Source organism: Semicossyphus pulcher, unplaced genomic scaffold, assembly GCF_022749685.1.
Source record: "Semicossyphus pulcher isolate SPU_LCO1_2020_fin unplaced genomic scaffold, fSemPul1.0.p SCAF_11, whole genome shotgun sequence".
NCBI lineage: Eukaryota > Metazoa > Chordata > Actinopteri > Labriformes > Labridae > Semicossyphus > Semicossyphus pulcher.
This window is the reverse complement of record NW_027211615.1, coordinates 23,995,937-24,015,591: the sequence shown is the minus strand read 5'-3', so window position 1 is coordinate 24,015,591 and position 19,655 is coordinate 23,995,937. Positions and strand designations below refer to the sequence as shown.

At 40.5% G+C, this 19,655-nt stretch overlaps 1 protein-coding gene across 1 annotated transcript; it reads right to left on the bottom strand.

Annotated features, from left to right (window-relative positions):
* Positions 1-397: 397 nt before the first annotated feature.
* On the bottom strand, positions 398-11,569 carry clu (clusterin). The gene is made up of 10 exons (XM_069657241.1): positions 11,486-11,569; positions 6,279-6,440; positions 5,861-6,009; positions 5,260-5,430; positions 4,404-4,574; positions 4,042-4,243; positions 2,818-2,958; positions 1,891-2,111; positions 1,507-1,697; positions 398-1,074 (listed from the first exon to the last, which is right to left on the bottom strand). The coding sequence occupies exons 2-10, from the start codon at positions 6,391-6,393 to the stop codon at positions 1,062-1,064; spliced, it is 1,374 nt and encodes a 457-aa protein (XP_069513342.1). The 5' UTR covers positions 6,394-6,440; positions 11,486-11,569; the 3' UTR covers positions 398-1,061.
* Between the last annotated feature and the right edge of the window lie 8,086 nt (positions 11,570-19,655).

Below are 19,655 nucleotides of genomic sequence, written 5' to 3'. Positions count from 1 at the left end.
TTCATAGTAGTTTTTTCTAGACAGATTCTGCCATTGTCATTTTGTCTTTTTGAACCTCCCGTATAGTAGTTTGTGTGTTTTGTAGCTAGTCTGTGTCTCTCAGTTGTCATTTTGTGTCTCTTTGTAGTTGTTTTGAATCCCTTCATAGCAGTTTTGTCTTTTTTATAGCCAGTTTTTGTCTCTTTGTAGTTGTTTTGAATCCCTTCATCGTGGGTTTTGCCCCTTTGTTGTCATTTTGTCTCTTTGTAGTTATTTTAAATACCTTCATAGCAGTTTTGTGTCTTTTTTGTAGCCACTTTATTTCACAAACATGCAAATCACTCCTACGTTGCAGTTAACTCACAAAAGTCGAGGCCTTAATTCATGAAAAAACTAGAAGAAAGACAAAGACACTGAGTGGGTTTGATCAGGTTTTATTAGATCTCTATGTATTGCTTCATTGTTAGGCTGCTGTACAGAGCGTCTTAAAGCAATCCTGAACATAATCTAATCCTCTTTCCCGACTGTAATCTCTCCAATCAGCGAGTTTAACTCCAGCAAATGCACCACATCAACCAACTCCGATAACGGCTATCGGAGATCTGTGGAAGGGAAGTTCAGGTTGTTAAAGTCACTGAAGGAGCCTTTGAGGACAAATCAGTTTCATCTTAATGTGTTACAAAGGCTGAATGCAGAGATTAAACAGTTTCAGAGTCAAAAGCATTATTTTCTTCTTTAGATGGAAACTCAAGCATGAATCATTTAAGTGCTATGAAACCCTTTTGCAAAGCCCAGCTCACACATGTAAGGCTTTCTGCTGGAGGTCCTAGATAATAAACACGAAGAGGCCTCTTATGTACATCTACTCACTATCTTCTCTTACAGCAGGACAGAAAGCTCTAATCTCACCATGAAATCTGCTTTAAACTGTGTCATTTGCAAAAGCAGGATTTACAACAGAATCAGTGGGTTGGCTTCAGGAGGTTTTTTTTCCAGGTGTGTTAATCTTCTGGGATGTTTCGGAAGTGTGTTTTGATGGATCCAGAACATTCTCTTGTCAGCAGGTTGGGGCACGAAGCCGACTATTTGACCACACTGGGGAAACAAAAAGAAAGACACTGTTTCACATCATATCATCCTCGGAAAGTACGTAGAAGAACATTTTTACTTGACACAAATTGATAGCATATAGACTGGAAACAACTCCTGCATTGGTCAAATGGTTACAGTTGCTGAAGCTGTTGCCAGGCAACCAGCCAAGATTATGAAAGGTTAGTGGTTCCGGAACTATTTTCAGGAAGTAGTCACGCCCATAACCAACATAACAAATAACATATAACACGTTCAGTAGTGAGTTAAAAGGGCCGCTACATGAATATCTTTTTAGCTTTGGCAAAACAAGCTAGCTTCTTTACCCTGTTTCAAGTCTCTTTGCTAAGCTAAGCTAACCAGCTGCTAGCTCTAGCTTGACTGTTCTTTTAAATGTTTTTCCTATGTCTCCTGCTTGTAGCCCTCTCTGACACTCACACGCTGATTTCCTTGTAGCGGTCCAGAGCCTCCTGGGCCACCACCTCAGAGAACTTGGGGTCGGTCCAGGGGATGTCGCCCGGCACGCTGAAGTTCATGGGTGTAGAGTCGAAGAGCTGCACGGACACCTTCGTGTCGCCAGGCTGCTTCTCCGGCTCACCTTGCTTCTCCTCAGGGTCCTTGCTAATCACCTGCAGTACAAGTACGGTGCCAGATTAGCTTTAAGTTACACTGCACATCTTAACACTTTTTTAGCTGTACTGTATGTTTTTAAAGCTTGCATAAATTCCTCATTACTTCTAACCAACACAGACAAAAAGAAAGAAGCAGAGCCACAGTGTATGAGTTAAACAGCACAGCGGGACAGCGATCAGGTCCACATACCGTCTGGATTCGGAAGATGTCGTCCTTGGTGTTGTTTGCCAGAGATGACACCCAGCCAAACTGCCTGTTGAGAAGGTCGACGATGGAGGAGGTGTTGAACATCTGCTCCTCGAACCTCTTCAGGAGGCTGTTGTACTGCTGCGTGAAACGCTCGGCCAGGGCCAACGCTGACTCCAGTTCCTCCTTCAGAGGGCCCTCCAGAGGTCTCTTTCCGGAGCAGTCTGTGAGGGAAACGGGTAACACACAGTGGTGACCACACTGGGCTTAAAATAATTCAAAAAGAATATTACATTTATTTCATTTTGCGTCGAGAGAGCCAGATATTTCCCTTCAGAGTTCATGTAAACCAAAAAGTTAAAAGAGAGTGAATATTTGACGTCATCAGATGGACACAAACACGGCACTAGCTGAAGCTTCCCTCTGAATGTGGACTCAATATGAAGCTCTTTGTATTTTCCAAATGTCTAAATGTAGACGATACATTATCGCTGCCAAAGGAACAAAAACATCATCAACACAAAGGAGTGGATTACATAATTTAATTACAGTCTCTATGCAACATTCATTTCAAGCGCTTCCTGTTGCCATCATTAACATAAATCCTAATCGTGTGTCTACAATAAAAACATCTCCGGATCATCATTCAGGTCTTCAGCTCCGGTTTCCTGCTTCATGAAAGCACACAGCCGGACCTCACTGCACCTACTTAACCTTTTGATCGGTTATATAACAACATTATTTATTTGATTTCATTTAATCTACTTTCAACAGTATTTATTGCTACTTACTTATTTTTGCTTCCTTTAACTAATTACCTCTCTAACTATCATCCTCATCATCTCATTATTAAAACTTCCTTCTTTCTATGTTTACAATTTGGACTAACGCTTTTTTGTCACAACATAAACAAGATAATAAATCACCCACCGATATGCTGGATTTCTTTGCATTTCTGACACTCGTCGCGGAACTTGATGCAGCCGGCTGAGTTGCGGCGGATCTCTCTGCAGGTCATCCTGCCGTTTCCGAAAGGTTTGGTGATGACCACGTCCTCGTTCAGATCGCCGTCTGCAACAAGACACAAACACAGTTTGAATATTTTGCTTTTCAATGCACAATCAAGTGTTTATTCTAGGTTTACATAGATGATCTCTTTCCTACTTGCTGTAGTCTAACAGTGATAATGTCCCTGTTGTGGGATCAATAAAGGTTTATCTAATATAATCTAATATAATGAGTTGAAACAGCCTGAAAATAATCCCACAGGAACACTCACAAATTCAGTTGTTTTACATCTTTAACTCAAAATCGTATGTAATAAATATGAGGCTTTAAGCCTGGTGCTGGAGGTTGTTGCTGACAGAACAACAATATAATATAAATCCCACCCCCTCATCCATGCCCTTATCCTTGCCAGAGAAGAAGGATAAGTAAGTAAAGATACAATACATGAATAAAATGTATAAAAATAAAATAAAAAATACTTTGTTTTTTTATTGAAATTAGTTGACTGCCAAGACATGCATCTCAAGATATTTTTTAACCCCTTTAATCAACATAGCATTGCATCTCCTCTGTGCAGCTTGGCGAGGCCTATATAATCTAGAAGATCTGCAGATCAGTTTTCTGGTTTTAAGGTTTCAAAATATTTGGCTCAGTGGTAGAGTCGGTCGTCTTTCAACCAGAAGGTGGAGGTTGGAGGTTGGAGGTTCGGAGGTTCGTTCCCCAGCTCCCTCAAGCTACATGTCGAAGTATCCATGGGCAAGACACTGAACCCCAAAATTGGGGCATAGCCAACGGGTATGAATGTGATATCTGATTGACAGTTAGGCACTTTAAGTAGCAGCCTCTGCCACCAGTGTGTGAATGGGTGAATGTGACATGTAGAGTAAGCAGCTTTGAGTAGTCGCAAAGACTAGAAAAGCGCTATATAAGTACAGTCCATTTACCATTTACCAAATAGTCAAATGACTGGGAAGATGCATTCATGTACACAAAGACTTAATGAAGTAGTAATAAAGTAATTAAATACCTGAGATGAAATTTTCATTAAAAAAATAATAATATAAAGATAGATTTAAATAGCCTAAAATAGAGTTCAGCACTTCTCGAGCACTGCAATTAGTCAGTTAATAACTGTCAGAAATGTACCCTCATTGGGAGTCATGTCTGTGTCCATGTCCATCATGGAGCCCATGGAGCTGAAGAAGTTCCTGCCCATGCCCGTCATGGGGGAGAACAGGTTCTGGAAGCTGTGGAAAGGATCGCGGAACAGAGAGCGAATGCTTCTGCTGCGGCGGTTGAACGGCCCCAGGAAGAACACGGGGGGGCTGTAGTGCACATGATCAGCCACCTGAGGAACAAAAGAACCTGCATGTAATCCTGTAACCAGCGTTTAAGGTTATTTCATTAAGTTTCATTCAGGTTTTCACTTCTCTTAAATGTTCCAGTCTGAAAGATGGTTGTCTGTCCCAAGCATATCTCTGTGTCCTGCGTTAACAGGTGAACAGTACCTTCATACTGTCTGTAAAGATGCTGTCCACACCGTCGGCCATCTCCGTGTATTTTTCCTCCAGGTTATGGAATTCTTTGCTCTGCCGTTGTCCCTCCTGCTGGAGGACGTCTATCTTCTCCCCGTTGATCCAGATGGAAAAGGGAGACGTTCTGTTTAGCACCTCCTCCAGCTGCAGAGACAAGAAACATCAATCAAAACATTTATTCTTCCTAGCTTACTGTCTTATCGGGGGAGTGAAAGGTTGTTAAAGGAGGAGGCTTTTCTTTTTATAGAATCCAAGGCTTCATATGGATCTTTTCTGGAGTTTTTCGGCAGTTATGAATCTTTAAATTTGACAATTTGGATGCCACAGAAATTAAAAGTATTTGATATGGTATTTTGTGTCAAAAGAAGACGCTATAACTTTTATTTGAGTCTAAAAATACTACTTAAAATCAGCATCGAGGAAATACTCATTAAAAAGTATGCAAGTTCAATAAGGAAAGTGTGCTTATCGTCTTTAAAGTAAACCTACTCAAATCAGAAATTGTCCCCTGTAACTGTTATACTATTATAAATAGTAAGATTATTATCAGTTGTGCATTTGAATATAAGCTATATACTTTAAGAAAAGTACTTAAAGTACATTTACTTTGTTTCATTCCACCACAAAAGAAAAGCACCTCCCTTTAAAGGCTTCCATTAAAAACCGCAGCATTGATTGATTCAGAAATGTAATCAATAAACCTGCATTATGTACATTATAAAAGACGCAAACAACCAGCTTAATACTGATTATAACAGAAGGGGGATATCTGCCTGATGTAAACAGGTTTATGTGCGTGTGCGTGTGCGTGTGCGTGTGACGGTCTGACCTGACGTCCCACCAGTCCAGATCCGCTGCTGCATGTCCGGGAGTAGTACTTCACGCAGGTGTTCTTCAGACAGGGCTTACACTCCTCCCACAGAGTCTTCATGGTGTCGTTGCACACCTCCTCCTCCTGCTCCAGCTTGGTCTCCATCACCTCGGCCGTACGCATCGCGTCCTGCAGAAACACATGTACACAGAGTTTAAGAGGCAAGCTCTTATTTTGGTAGCATCCTTAGAGGTTAGCTATTGTTGCATCACCTTTCAGGGTCTTGTCTTTTTAAGTTTGTGGTCAAGTTTTCTTTTAATAAAGTAATATAAATTTCTTTCTACAGCTGTTGAACTCCCAAACTTTATTTCAATTTAAAACATTCTGTTGGTGTTTTTTGTTTAATTAGTATTTTAACTTTAACTTTAAGCAGTGGATGTAGTAATTTGCTGTGACTTCAGTGCGATTGGCTAAGACTTGAGGCACAGAATAAGCCCATTTGTTTCCAGTTAATGATACTAAAAACCTGTTCTATCTATATATGAAAAGTCTGAATTAATCTACCTAATTAACCTAATTCAAGCATGGACATAACGTGTTATCCAAGATGATTTTCTACCTCTTTCTGCTCCTTGGTCTTCCTCAGGGCATCCAGAAACCTCTGGTGCTCCTCAGAGGATTTCTGCATCACAGTCTTCATCTCCTTCACGCCGTTAACGGCATTTTCAATCTGTTTGTCCAGGTACTGCTCCCCGAGGAGAGAGATCTCTGCAAACACAAATGTCTCGCATCATTCCTGTCGGCTTTAAATCTTTGTTTTTTTGTCTGTATCATTAATCAGAAGAAATTTGCCCTTTCACTTCTGCTTTTCCTGATATTGTCACATGTGCTTAGTTCCATTTTAGGCATTTTTATTAAAAAATCTGAGGAATAACAACTAAATTATTATAATTTCTAATAAACTAAAACTATTGTTTTTTTTAGAATTTGATTGACCCTGTGACTCTGCTTTCTCATGCAGGTGCGGTGAAACTTACGGGCGAGATCATCCTTCGTCGGAGGAAGGATACAGTTGGCTGAGGCCAGAAGAAGAGCCAGCAACGCCAGAGTCTTGGACCCCTTCTTCTTCATCATCATCATCATCATTAACATCCTCTCTGACTCTTACAAGGCCAGCAGGCAATGATGAAAAATAAAACCTGGAGAATAAAAAATCACACACATCAGAAACCTTCTGATTATGCCGCACTGTTGTTGTAATGCACCTGTACGTCCACTAGAGGGCGACATGAGCTGTAAAGAAATCAGACCTACGCAGTAGAAAATGACCAAGCTCACTCAGCAGTTTTCCGCCCTTACACAGCATTACATAAAAATATCCGCACCGATCAATACTAATAAATTATTCACACTCCTGCCTGCTGAGTGGATCATTGCCCTCATCTCCAGTGTCATTCGCTCATCCATCACCAAGGACGTTACACCAAAACTGTGCTTCCTGTGACTTTGACCAACTGCCTTCCAAAGTAAAGAGAACAGCAGGCCTTTCTCTGTTTTCTCTGACGTTTGCTCGGTCAGCTGCCTTTATATCAAACGAATGACAGCTTCAACAGAGAGTGACTGTAGCTCCTGATTGTCTTTCTTCACACTGACGCACAAGATAGAGAGAGAGAGAGAATACAGAGAGAGAAAGTCAGCAAACAGATGGACTCGGCTGCAGCTCTTCCCAGGCGGTGCAAATCTCTCTCTGGGAGTCTGAGCACTGTTGATTATTTCTGCAGCCACACGTAATCCTCCCTTTTTTCTCTGACTACACAGCACAGCGACCTTAATGCACCAATCACCTGTATCATTGAAAAGCAAAGTTATTTGAACGTGCAAAAGTAAAGGTGCTGCTTTCAGGCTCTGCACCAGATTTTGGGACCTGGCAGCAGAGATTTGCTCCCAGTCAGCCGTAACAGCACTGCAGCAAGGCCGTATGACTTTGTCCAAAAAGGCCTGGCATGAAGAGATGGACACCTGGTGAATCTAAGTAGCCTGGGAGCCAGAGGAATCTGCAAGCTCATGTTATATTTGCTCTGGCAGATACGTCTGGTCGTCCTCCCACGACAGATTTCCGAGCAGCCTCGTTCAAGTCGAGCCAATCACAACAGATTACCTAACATGGGGCGGGTTTAAGCACCATTTAGGCCATTACGAAAACAACAAAGATGGCTGCAGCTGATTGAACATTTTGAATTCACTATGGCAAAAACAGAAGCCAAGTTAATTAGGCGTGAGACTAGCTACCTAGCCGAGCAGCCTACTGCTAAATCCAGTGTTGTGTTGCTTTTACTGACTGTGGGTCTATCCAGTTGCATCAAGAGGCATTTTGGTCTGCTCCCCTTGATTACACGGCTTGGAAATGAACATGAAATTAACCGAGAAGTTCCAGACTAAGTCACATTTGGTTTTGCACTGCCAGACAAGAATCTAAGTCCTATATTCACTCTCTTTTAGCTCTCTGTTTTTTGTCTACACCAATGACTGTATATATAGATGTACGACAGGTCTCCATCTGCTCTTATTGTACGAAGTTGATGCCAAAATAGCCCCCGTGATAGGCACTGCCATCTTGTGATGCTGCTGACGTCATTTGGAGCCCGAGCTGCGCAGTAGAGATCCGCAGGTGGAGCCGCCGTAGCCACTTCAGCTAACCAAAACACACACTTAACTAACCGGAAAAAACAGCAAGGATCTGCACGGCGACGTATTCAACAGCAGAACAGCTTCTTTGTGTTGGTCTGAGGTTAACGTTCACAGATATGTGATCTTCAATGACTGTAGTGATTGTTTTAGTTACGTCTCCTCTCGCCGTTCCTCCTCTACACTGCTCATCAGGAACTGATCGGCTGCAGGAGCCGGATTTGTCAACAGAGCTGTCAATCATCCTTTTGACAGCATCACATAACAATTAAAAATAAACTTGTCAGAAAAATGAACACTTGGACGTAAATCAGCATGATAATAACTAGCTATAACGACAGAAACCATGTTTGAGAAAAATGTATTTGACGTGTATTTTGATTTTATAGTTTGACTCATGTCCCATCTGTTAACATGGAGGAGGCGGGCTTTATGACCTATACTGCAGCCAGTCAGCAGGGGGCGATAGAGAGGGTTTGGCTTTACTTTAAGAGAGCTGTCATGTCGTCCATCTTTTTATACAGTCTTGTCGTGGTATGGTGATTAAGGAGGTTATAAGGAACACCTTTCACATTAGAGCTTTAAGTACATGTTCTTTTACATACTTTATGTAATACTGTAAAAGTAATATCTATATATAAGTATAAATTCTGTATTATCCAAGCTAAGAGGGATGTTAACCAATATGAAACCCTAAATTAACTTTGTTTACTATCCGATTTTAAACATAAAACGTCATGAAAGCCGAAAATATCTTATGTCACTTGTTTTTTCATGTTTCAAAGCACTTGTTCATCCCTCAGCCCGCCCACCATCTTCTGTTCCTATGGTAACAAGCAAAGGAGAGTATACTCAGCATGTTGTTGATTGCTTTTTTTGCTGATTCTGACGGTATCACACTTTCATTTCATGGCATATTGAGACTTTTTAGTGAAGTTATATGATGTTTACATCGTGAAACATTCAAATCCAAGACTGTACATTGGAATCAAATTAAAATATTCTGGATTCTTTTTGTGAACATTTCGCCCAAATGAAGCCTGACATATTTGGTATCTTTGACCAGTATTATTCAAGAGTTTCTGGTGTGTGTTCTCATCAGGTTGCTTTCTCATCACACTGCCTTTCTCTTCTGAACAAAATGTCACCATCTCTTCCAGGACTGGACGCCCACCTGTCCCACTTACTCCTCCCTATATAAGCTCACAAGTTAAACACCTACAGTGCAGCAAACTGCAGCCGCTTACGCAACAAGGTCATTACTCATTTCGCCACAAAGCTCCCATTTAATTACAGCCTGCGAGTTACTGGAAGGTTTGTAAACAGGAATTGAAGCTTCCAGCAAGACCTTTTTTTTTAATGAGAAAAAAGGCAGGATGAGGAAAGCTTGACGTGCAGGGAGGGAGGAAAGAATGAGCAATAAAAAGAGAGGAGAGAAAAACACAGACGAAGCTGGAGAGAGTCAAACAAATAAAAAGGAAAGGAAGGCGAGACAGGAGAAATCATTTACAGTGTTATTTGCTGAGAAGCAGCTGCAGGGATCCTGGTTACACAGCTGAAAGAATGCAAACTGACGGAGCGTCCTTCGGTCCAGATGTTGTTGCAAGGCCGACCAGGAAGTTCAGTTTCAGCCTCAATAAGTGACATGAGTATTTTCTTTGAATCCATACACAAAAAAGTAGATTTTACCAAACACAATATGACATTTATCACTATAATACTAATACATCACTATTATGTTGTTATAACTATTTTTATTGTTACATTATATGCTTTATATGTTGGCACTCTCCATTCCAACACAGTAAATATGTCACACTATTGTATTGCCACTGTACAGCTTGTGCTTATTACACATACATCTCATATATTACATAAAGAGGTATAAAGTTTAATATGAGACTGAAACGATTTGCTGATTAATTGCTTAAAGCTCCTGTGAGGAACTTTCGGTTTGTGTTGATTTTGGCGCCCCCTGTGGACAAAGCCGTACCTCTTATCTCTTTGCTGATTTTGTCCTGTACATGCTAAAGTGGTGGTTTTTAACAAATAATGTCACCCTGCTTTCTTTAACAGTCACAAGTATCACTCACTTTTTACCCTGTAAAATGTGAACAAAGGCAGCGTGCAGTTAATCGCTTCGTCCGACACCTGCCCCCCCACCAGCGGTTTCAGGCATTAAAAATAACTAAATAGAAATAATCAATCTTGTCGCTGATGGTCTGGTTTGCTTTTGTAGCTCATATAGAGTCATCAGAATTAATTTCAGTCTGTTTCATAACCGAGTGAAAAACTCCTCACAGGAGCTTTAAGTCATGATCAGAAAATGAATCAGCAAGAATTTTTCGAATCAATAAGAATAATTTTTTAAACCAAAAGCCCAATTTATATTTTGGTTCCAAATATGAAAACGTTTTACTTTGTGTTTTATGATAATAAATATATTTGAGTCTGGGATACATGGTCAAACAAAACATCCTGTTGGACAGACTAAACAATGAATACTCAATATATAGTTATTGATGCATCATGGCTGCTGGAGTTGCTCTACTTGATTTAGTTGCGCGAATATTTCAAAATTAATTGATTATTGTAATTCCAGATTTAGTAATTCCATTAAAATAGTTATTTCTCTGAGGATTTACATCTTAGCTCATTGCGCTGCTGCTGTAACAGATGAGTTTCTCCAGGGTTCAGTAAAGTCTTATCTTTTGTAGCTTACATGTCTAAAATATCTGTTGTCGATACATCTATACATCAACTAACAGCAAGTTGCTTATCCTGCTGATGCTTCTTTTTCTTTATCATCTTTGTAAGAAGCTTGAGCCTGCAGAAAAAGACTTTCCCAGTGCCAGAATAAGAAAGAACAATTAATCTAATCTGGATCATCTGAGCTTCATTTGAAATAAATGGGACACTGCCACATATGGCCTCATTTTTAGTGTTTGGGGATTTCTCCACCCTGAGGATTGACTTGTCATATGGTTCAGGAGATATTAGGGTCAGTTCTAGCTATTCTGCAGTGTATGTAAATCTGGAGGATTACAAGAATAGTACATGTGAATGCAGTTTTACTGCAAGAATTTTCTTTAAAAATCCATCCTGCACGTAAAGTCTATTCCTTAAGCTAACTCTCTCAACTGTTCATCATCAAATAGTATGTTTAAATTCAGTTAATATCACTGCATGGTGTGCACACAGTGTATTAAAGTGAACCAAACACCCAATGATGTCATCTACCCTAATCCAGTTGTTTTGATCCAAAGATGGAGGTCACACCCATGAGTAGGCAATACAAACAGAAATCACTCAAGTCAGCAATTCTGCATGAGGAAAACAAATGAAGGGACTATGATAAAAATAAAAAATAGATACATTTTAATACAACTTGATATTTAATAAGCTGAACCTGGAAAATGCAGCTTTTGAGTTGCACTATATTCTATTCTAATTCATCATGACAATACTTTTATAAGGTTGCACAAAGAGACTATTTTCCTCTGAGCATCACCGAGCTGCAAACTCTCGACATGAAAAGAAAAAAGCTCCTGTGACTCACCTCTGTTTGTTTCCTGAGACTCCAGACCGTCTGAAGCTGCTCCAGTCGCTCCCCTGCTCGTATTTATACCAGCGTATAACGGGGACGGTGCAGACATGTGATTCACTGACCGGGCATGCCGCCTTCCGCCGCTACTGTCAAAACACCGTTAACAGAAGTGAACTTCCGGTTTCACGCTTCAAAATAAACCGTCGTTATGAACGTTTTGTTTAATGCTTTGCGCATGAACTGCAATGTAGGAGAAAACATAAACATGTATTTTCTTATGTTTGCTATATAACCGAACTCTAGTGGCATTCAAATTTTTTATAGTTAAATATTAACCTTAAGCATAAGGTTAGCTAACATTACCTAACAAAAACTAGCTAGCTGAGCTCAGTCCAAAGGCAATAAAAAAGCCTACATGCAATTTTTGAGTTCATTTAATAACACATATGCAATATACTCTTTGTATTTAATTGACCTGTACAAAAACCAAAGTGAAAAACACAAATTGCTGTTTTATGTGCTGGACATTTCTTAGCTCAGAACAGTTGCCATGGAAACCCGCGGGAGGCCACCGCTTCTAGGGGGATTTTCCCACCAATTAAACAAATTAGATATTATGTATGATTGTATGGACTGAAGATGCGCTGGTAGTCTGCGTGTGTTACCTTTAGAGTGGACTGATCCAGGCTAACAGTTTTTCCCTGTTTCTAGGTATGTGCTAAGCTAAGCTAACCGGCATACTGGTTGCAGATAGGATAGGCCTTTTGTATGTTATTAAAATGTATTTTGTATTATTGTGTTATATCAGTGTTTTTTGTGTTTTGCCTTAGCTTTTGATTAATTTTTGATGCTATATGTTGTGCTTTTATTTTGAAATCCAGTGCATCTTCTGTCTTTATGGGCTTTACCTCCATCGGACTTGACACTCCTGGGCCCGAGGACTTTTCCAGAAGTTTTGTAATTTATTGGCAGCAGCACTCAGAGCTGCTGAGCAGAGAGACAAACATCAGATTCATCCTGAGCGTGACTCAACATTTAACTTCACTTTAACGTGTCTTTATCTGCAAAATGTCCATACCAGGTAATATTTATAGCTGCACAACAGATTCACATAAAGATTTAGAGAGCCTAGGATAATAAAAGTCACATTACCAACAAAATACAACACAGCAAAGCCTTTTAAAATACTATTTAATTATATTTTTGCCCCTAAATGCAAATTTCTGTGCACAGATGTCTTGTAAATGTTCCTGGTGCTTCTGGTGAACATGACAATTCAATATATGACACACTTTTAAGCAGCTTGGTCATACTTTAATTTTTTTGCAATGTTACAGACCTCTTTCAGCAAAAACACAGATGTAATATAATTAACAAAGGCTGGACTATGTTTAAGTGTGGTTAGCCCTGGTCAACAAGCCATAACTAACAATGCAACGCACCAATGCAGTGCGGCCATTATAATTGTTTTAAATTAATCACACCTGTGCACTTAGTGCTTTTCACAAGTCAATATATTTGCCTGTTGTTAGTTTCTTAAAAAAAAATTCAGGATAGAGAACAAGAGAAGAGAGAAAGAGAATTTATCTACTTTTGTTAACGTTTTTTTTATATATATAATTTTAATCACAACAACTTTATAATATTCTTTACATAAAATCAAAAGTTATTTGTTTGTTTTCATGCACATTGACTCTGTGGATTATCTGAAAATAAAGTGACGGAGGCTTTTCCGTTTTTTTCATAGCTCCTTAAAAGTTTATATTTTGGAATTACAGGGTTACAGGATGCCGATATATTGCAGATATAAATCCAAACAGGTCAAAGGTCACCGATGACACAGGACGTCAGGCTGTTTTGACTGAAATTCAACCTGCCCCAACATGTCCTGCAGCTTTCCGTAAGTAAACCACAAAAGAGGGGGCACAAAAGGGTTAAAAGTACAAAATCAACAGCCTGTCAATGCAAATATTATTAACACTAAAGAATCTTTAAACAAAATCTTTTAATCCTTATTAACAACAAGTAGAGACTGTGTCATTTTAGGGGACGGATATTCCAGTAAATCACACACAGGTTCATTCACTCATACACAGATTCCTGAGCTCTGTGTCAGCAGCAGTCATCTCTCTGCAGAGTTATGATCCGCTCTTTAATGGATCACCGGCACATGTTTGCACTGCATCCATATAACAGTTTTTTCCATGTTCTTTTTTTCTCTTTTACCGACACAAAACTAACATCCAACATCCACAATGTTCTTATGTAACCCCAAACACCTCATAAACATCTCAGGGTCAACTTTGTACCAGAACACTTGTCTTCATACTGTAACCCTCTGTCATTCGTTAGGCAATGATGTGAAAAAAGACAACAAGTGGCATAAAAATGAATCACTATTGTATTTAAAGTATATTTTATTTACGTATTTAGAGAGCTTGCCTCCTACAGTCTGAAGAAATACAGCTAAGGTTAATTGTCTGTAGATGTGAGAGCACGCACGAATCTTGCTTCTGTCTTGCTCTTTGTTGTAGATGAAGCTTGTCTGCAAATTTTACTCTCGAACAGAAAGGTTTTAATTTCACTCTTAAGCCTTTTATAGTTTTTGATGGATCTCTTTTCACTCAGTGCAGAAGCCAAGTGTGACACTAGGTGGCAGAAAGTCCATTCTCATACAGCAGATCACTTAGGAAGTTGTTGTCTTCCTGTGATACTCTACTGATGAGGTCATTTAAAAGAATATATAAACTGTATATGATGGTCTGATTAAAAAATTCAAATTAAATAACACTGTGAAACTATAGTGAAATTATATCCTGACACATTACAGACTGTAATACACATTTAATATTAGTAAGTATGTTTAGAGACTACAACATTTAACTGTTTAACATGTCATCTGCCAAGAAAAGAGTGGACTACAGTAAAATAAAAATATTGTTTGATTCGACTTAAATGTATTTTGAGACAGTTTAGAAAAGTGCTTTAAAAAAACAATAAATATTAAGAATCTTGAAGATTTTCATTTGAATAAATGTCTGTTAAGTCAACGGTAACGCAATGGTGATTGAGTCTACGGCCCACTGATGAAAGCCTTTGCATTTGCAGTATTACAGGCTCGGTGTCTGGTGCCACAAGCGGCGCCCAGTTAGTGACGCGTTTTCCATCAGCCAGCAGTGGTTGGTCTGCCAGAGAGGGTCGGCGGAGCTAAGCGGCTGCTTTTCCGCTCTCTGCGAGTGTTGCGAGTAAACAGTAATCTACTATGGCTGAACAAACAAAGAAAAGATGGATGACTACAGATACAACTTCAACAATAAGTGAAAATCCAAAGAAAAATAAACAAATTGGACGCTCAGATGAAGACAAACAGTCTGAAAAGGAAAGCGACCGTCAGCGAGGAAAATCAAGAGTTGTAACCGGAGCCAACCGTGGACGTCACACATGCAACACTGTCTGGATATCTGGGAATTGTGCCCCTGCAATTATCACCATAGGTGGCGCCAAAGAGAACGAAACTGAGATCTTTGAGATTATAACTTCAATAAAAAAGATATTTAATCAATGCCAGTAAGCACAGATTTGGGGACTTGACATTAAAACCAGGCGGTATTTTGGCATAAAGTTATCATATTAGTTGAATAGGAAACTATAGAAAATTATGTCCTTAGATAGAATGATTAGCCTTTAAGTGTTTAAAACAGACAAGCTTAGCACTAGTTGAATGACTCAGCAGTGTGGGCAGGGAGTGGTACTGAGTACAGGGTGGTTTCGTGGTTTGTTGTGATGAAGGAATAAAAAGCAGAAAGGTTGATGAAATCACTGCATTCTTAAACTCAATTTCCAGATTGGCAGCACTCTGTCAGGTGGGATAATATCTTCATCCCTCTGAAAATATCTTCGTAAGTAAAGTTAAACTCTGACTTGATTTCTCCCAAAGGGAATTATAACCCGGTTACTACAAGCTAAATCACTTTTGTGTCATGTGAGTCAGGGGGAGAGATTTTGGAGATACATGCCTATATTTAATCATTTCTATTCACTGTTGATCAACTTAAACACCAAGTCAGTTTGAGCCTGGCCCCTGCATGTGAAATACCCGCCAGCCGTGACACAGCATCACTTATTCTACAGCGCCTTGGCTGTTGGGTTAAGTTGATTTAAGCTATTAAATAAAGCTTCTATGCCTTCAAACACATGACACGGAAATGTGGCAGTATTTAAATCACAGTAACCGTGTATAGCGAGGAGTGACATTAGGAAGATGTTATCCTGCGTTCAGAGCCAGATGTGCATTTTGACAGCGATCCAATCACTTCGTTTCTGTCATTTGTTTTCCTCCCTGCCTGTCTCTATTTATGGATACTTATTTGGTTCACGACAGACTCCGGATGAAGCTTTATCAAAACAAGATGGAAGCTGTTGCAAAATAAGATCAAATTGAAGTGAGACAGCAGCAGAGAAGAGACGGTTCTTAGAGCGTCTTGCTCCCATCACATACATGCAATACAAAACATAAAGGATGCTACGTGTAGCATCGTCACTTATTTCAAAAGGTTGGTGCTGACATCAATGACAAAAACTAGAGTTTAGCAACAGGAAGAAAACAGTTTCTGGTCTGGACGACACATGTAAGATTTATTTAGTCCAACAAATCAAGACGGTGATTGTGCAAGAAGCTTGTTTGGATAAACACGGTCCAAAGAAATTGTTTGTTTTCTTGTTTTTGGGATGAATGTGTCTTTTATATTTATGATCATTAGTATGTTTAGATTTGCCAAATTTATTTTTGTTTGAAGGGATGTTGACAAGAATAACTGGATAGATTTACTGCATCTTTTAATCCCATTAGCACATTTCAGTTCTTTCTTTTTCATTTTTTTTTCCTGATATTTTTTTGGGCCTTTTATACTTTTATTGAGAGAGGACAGTGGATAGTGTCGGAAACAGGGGAAGAAAGAGTGGATGTGACACGCAACAAAGGGCCAAGGGTGAGAGTCAAACCAGGAACTGCAGCATCTACCCCTTTTCAACTAACGCTAACCTGGTTCTTGTTCTGGGCTGGTGCTAGTGCTGGTTCGGAGCTGGTTTAACTTGGAACCTGTTTCCACCTGCTAGAGCCCGTGGTTAGAGCCACGTCCTGACGTCACTCTATAGGTGACCGCGAACTTTCCCTCACAATAACAACGATGGCGGTCCTCGTCGATCCCGCTAGCTTGCTCCGGATCTCCTGCGAGCACCAAACTGCAAGGAGGCCGCTTGTCTCCTCGGTCGACCACTGCTTCAACTTTGTATCAATAACCTTCCTTGTTTTGTGTCGCTGAATATAGAAAAATGGCGTACACTCTCATTTAGTTTGTCTTTTTGATCACGGCAACCCCTCGCCCCTGACGTAAGCGGTCCATGGGTCCACCAGCAAAGAGTTGGTGCCGCTCTGGAGCCTGTTTTCCTGGGCGAGAGTCGGTTCTTTCACTGTCGAAACCCTCAATTGAGCACCATCTCCAAACTGGCCCTGAAACTGCCTCAGGCGCAATATCTATCCCGCTTTGTTGTCCCAGCTGGCTGTTGCAGATGCCTGATTGGTTGCTAACTTTGTGCACGAAAGAAATGGAAGAGCCAGACGTTTCCCAAGAGGTTGGTGGAGACCAAAACAGAGCTAAAAGGAGAGTGAATGTTGGACCAACAGGTCCAGAAACTAAACTCCCAATGAAGGATGTTGCTCATTATCTGCTGGATTTATACATTTATAGCCGACACTTTGGCCTGAACGTGTCCACAGCTTGTTTCTGCTGCCTCCAAGTGGCCTATTGCAGGTTGGATTCTGACTTGCAGTGCCTTGGATTTGCGATACCAAGCAACTACTTCTTCTTTTGTTTCACCAGTCCCCAGTTTGACAGTAACTTATGTGTGTTTAAATGTTACATGGCAGGAACTTGCGTAACACTGTATTCACACAGGCCAGCTGTGCACATGTGGACTTAGACTCACTGCCCTCCAGTTGTGTTCACTTTGTGCTGCTCTGTGTCGACAGTTTGCCAGCAGCAGATCCGATGTGAGCTCATTACCTGTTGCGTGACACTTGTGTTTTGCTCCACTTTACATCTGTGTGTGTGTGTGTGTGTGTGTGTGTGTGTGTGTGTGCATCATGTGCCAAGCTCCAATTGTCCAGCTGGTGAAGTGAGCCACGCAGCGCTGCAGCAAATCCTCAAGCAGTGGCATGGATTTCTACATGTAAGCACACATGTAAGGAGAGAACCCCGAATGAGACGCTCTGCTGGCTTCTTACACAAAACATAATTATCACCGAGCTTCATCGGCGGCACAGAACGACCTCTGGCTGAAAGGCCGGGGATGAACTTTAAACATTTGTACAATTCTGGTCTTAATTTAGTGAAATGTGCCGCTCTGTGTGGATGGATGCGAGAGTATAAGTGTGTAGGAATGCGCACTGATTACGAGACTTCATGTTTTCATCAAAGGCTTGGCTTCGTGATCAAAAGACGAGCTGACTGATGCTGGTCATTATATCCTCATTTTTCCCGACTGCAACATCTAAAGCCGTAATAACTTTTAAAGGTCAGAAAAGAAAGGTTCAATGTGGCTTCAAAAGGAAGGTAGACCAATCATTTAAAGGGAGTTATTCTCTTTCATTGGTTGAGATGGTGAAATATAGTGCTAAAAATATCCACATTAGTAATCACAGAAAGGAATCTCCCTCGGGGTTCGTGGTTCTGGGAGGGTTTTATAAAAGTCACTTGATTGGTTGGCCTAGATGTGAACAACACCACATGTGTGACTCTATTTCTTCGCTTTTTGGGCTTTAAAATTGCCTTGTTAATAAAACAACAGGTGAGAGCTGTATATTTTGGCTCTATCTAATACTAAATAAGATAATCTCACTGCTCATTTTGCTCTAATTATCTTACTTTGGCTTTAAAGAGCAGCTTGTAGGATTGAGTCAGGTACAATCTGAGGTTGTAGATTGCAAACTACCATTTGGAAATTCCTACCCCCCGAGCAGGGCCTTTCAGGGGGGTAAATGAATTACCCCGGAGCTAAATAAAGACCCTAGTTCCTGTTGTCGAAACGCACAGAGTTCCTGAAAAGGTTCCTAGTTTCTGGGGAAAGTTCCTGCTGTCGGAAAGCACCTTTTCATTGCAGAAAACGGTTTCCCTTACCCCCCAAAAGTGTTGGAGAACTATGAATTTTATGAATACAACTTAACGTAGCTAATGAGTTACCTTGAAAATTCTTTCATGACAGATTTCTCCTTCAGGGCTTTCACCATCCATTGTCTTTAAAGTTGCTGATTAACCGAGGAGCTTTGAAATGATCACTATTTGTCATATCGCAATCTGGAACAGAGCTGTACAAGATTAAGACAGAAGCTGTGTCCCAATCCAGGGGCTGCAGACTTCCAAGTGAGCATTTTAAGGCCGCGTCAAAGGCTCCTTCAGATGTGTCCGACAAATGCGTCCTCCTTTTCCAACATATCCCAAGACTCATTGCGCCAAATCAAGCCAGGTGGCGGATTGTTACGCAGCTGAGCAATACACTTTTAAATGTAAGAGTTTTTGGTTTCAACTCATTCGAATAGCGAGCGTTACACATGTTTAGAAAAACGAACGGGCGCTTGAAACAAATTATCTTTAAATAACAGGTTAAGTTAAGTGACGTTAGTTATGCTAGCTAGTTAGCCTGCTAGCTACCTGTTGCTAGGCAGGAACAGCTGGTAACACAAAGAGGAAATGCTCCGTAGACCAGACCGTCTCGTGTCAGTTCGGCTTTAACGGTCTAAGCAGGCTATGATCCATGGAGCCCTGGATTGGGACACAGCTAGAGTTTCACACTGAGCATGATGTCAGAGAACAATGGCCACTGTGTTATAACAGAGAATTCAGCCTGACATACTTGGTGACCTTTGGGATCACCAATACCTGTTCAAATACTTACATTTTCAGGTATAGATTGTAGATTTGGCTCAGTGGGTCGAGCAACCACCCCATATTCGGTCCTTGACACGACCGCCTCAGGGGGATGACATGTGAACCTGGGGCTGCCCAACGAGGTCTGTAGCCTCTGTATATGGGCCGTCGAGCTAACCACTGAGCTAAACCAGCACCCCAGCTGTCCTATCTAATAAAGGCCCAAAAACTAAATAACTAAACTGTAAAATGCAGTAAAT

Excerpts from the sequence above, each read along its gene's own strand:
- clu (XM_069657241.1), bottom strand. The coding sequence starts at position 6,393 with ATGTTAATGATGATGATGATGATGAAGAAGAAGGGGTCCAAGACTCTG. Across the intron at positions 4,575-5,259 it reads CTGGACTGGTGGGACGTCAG|CTGGAGGAGGTGCTAAACAG; the intron begins GTCAGACCGTCA and ends TTGTCTCTGCAG. Across the intron at positions 2,112-2,817 it reads CAAAGAAATCCAGCATATCG|ACTGCTCCGGAAAGAGACCT; the intron begins GTGGGTGATTTA and ends TTTCCCTCACAG.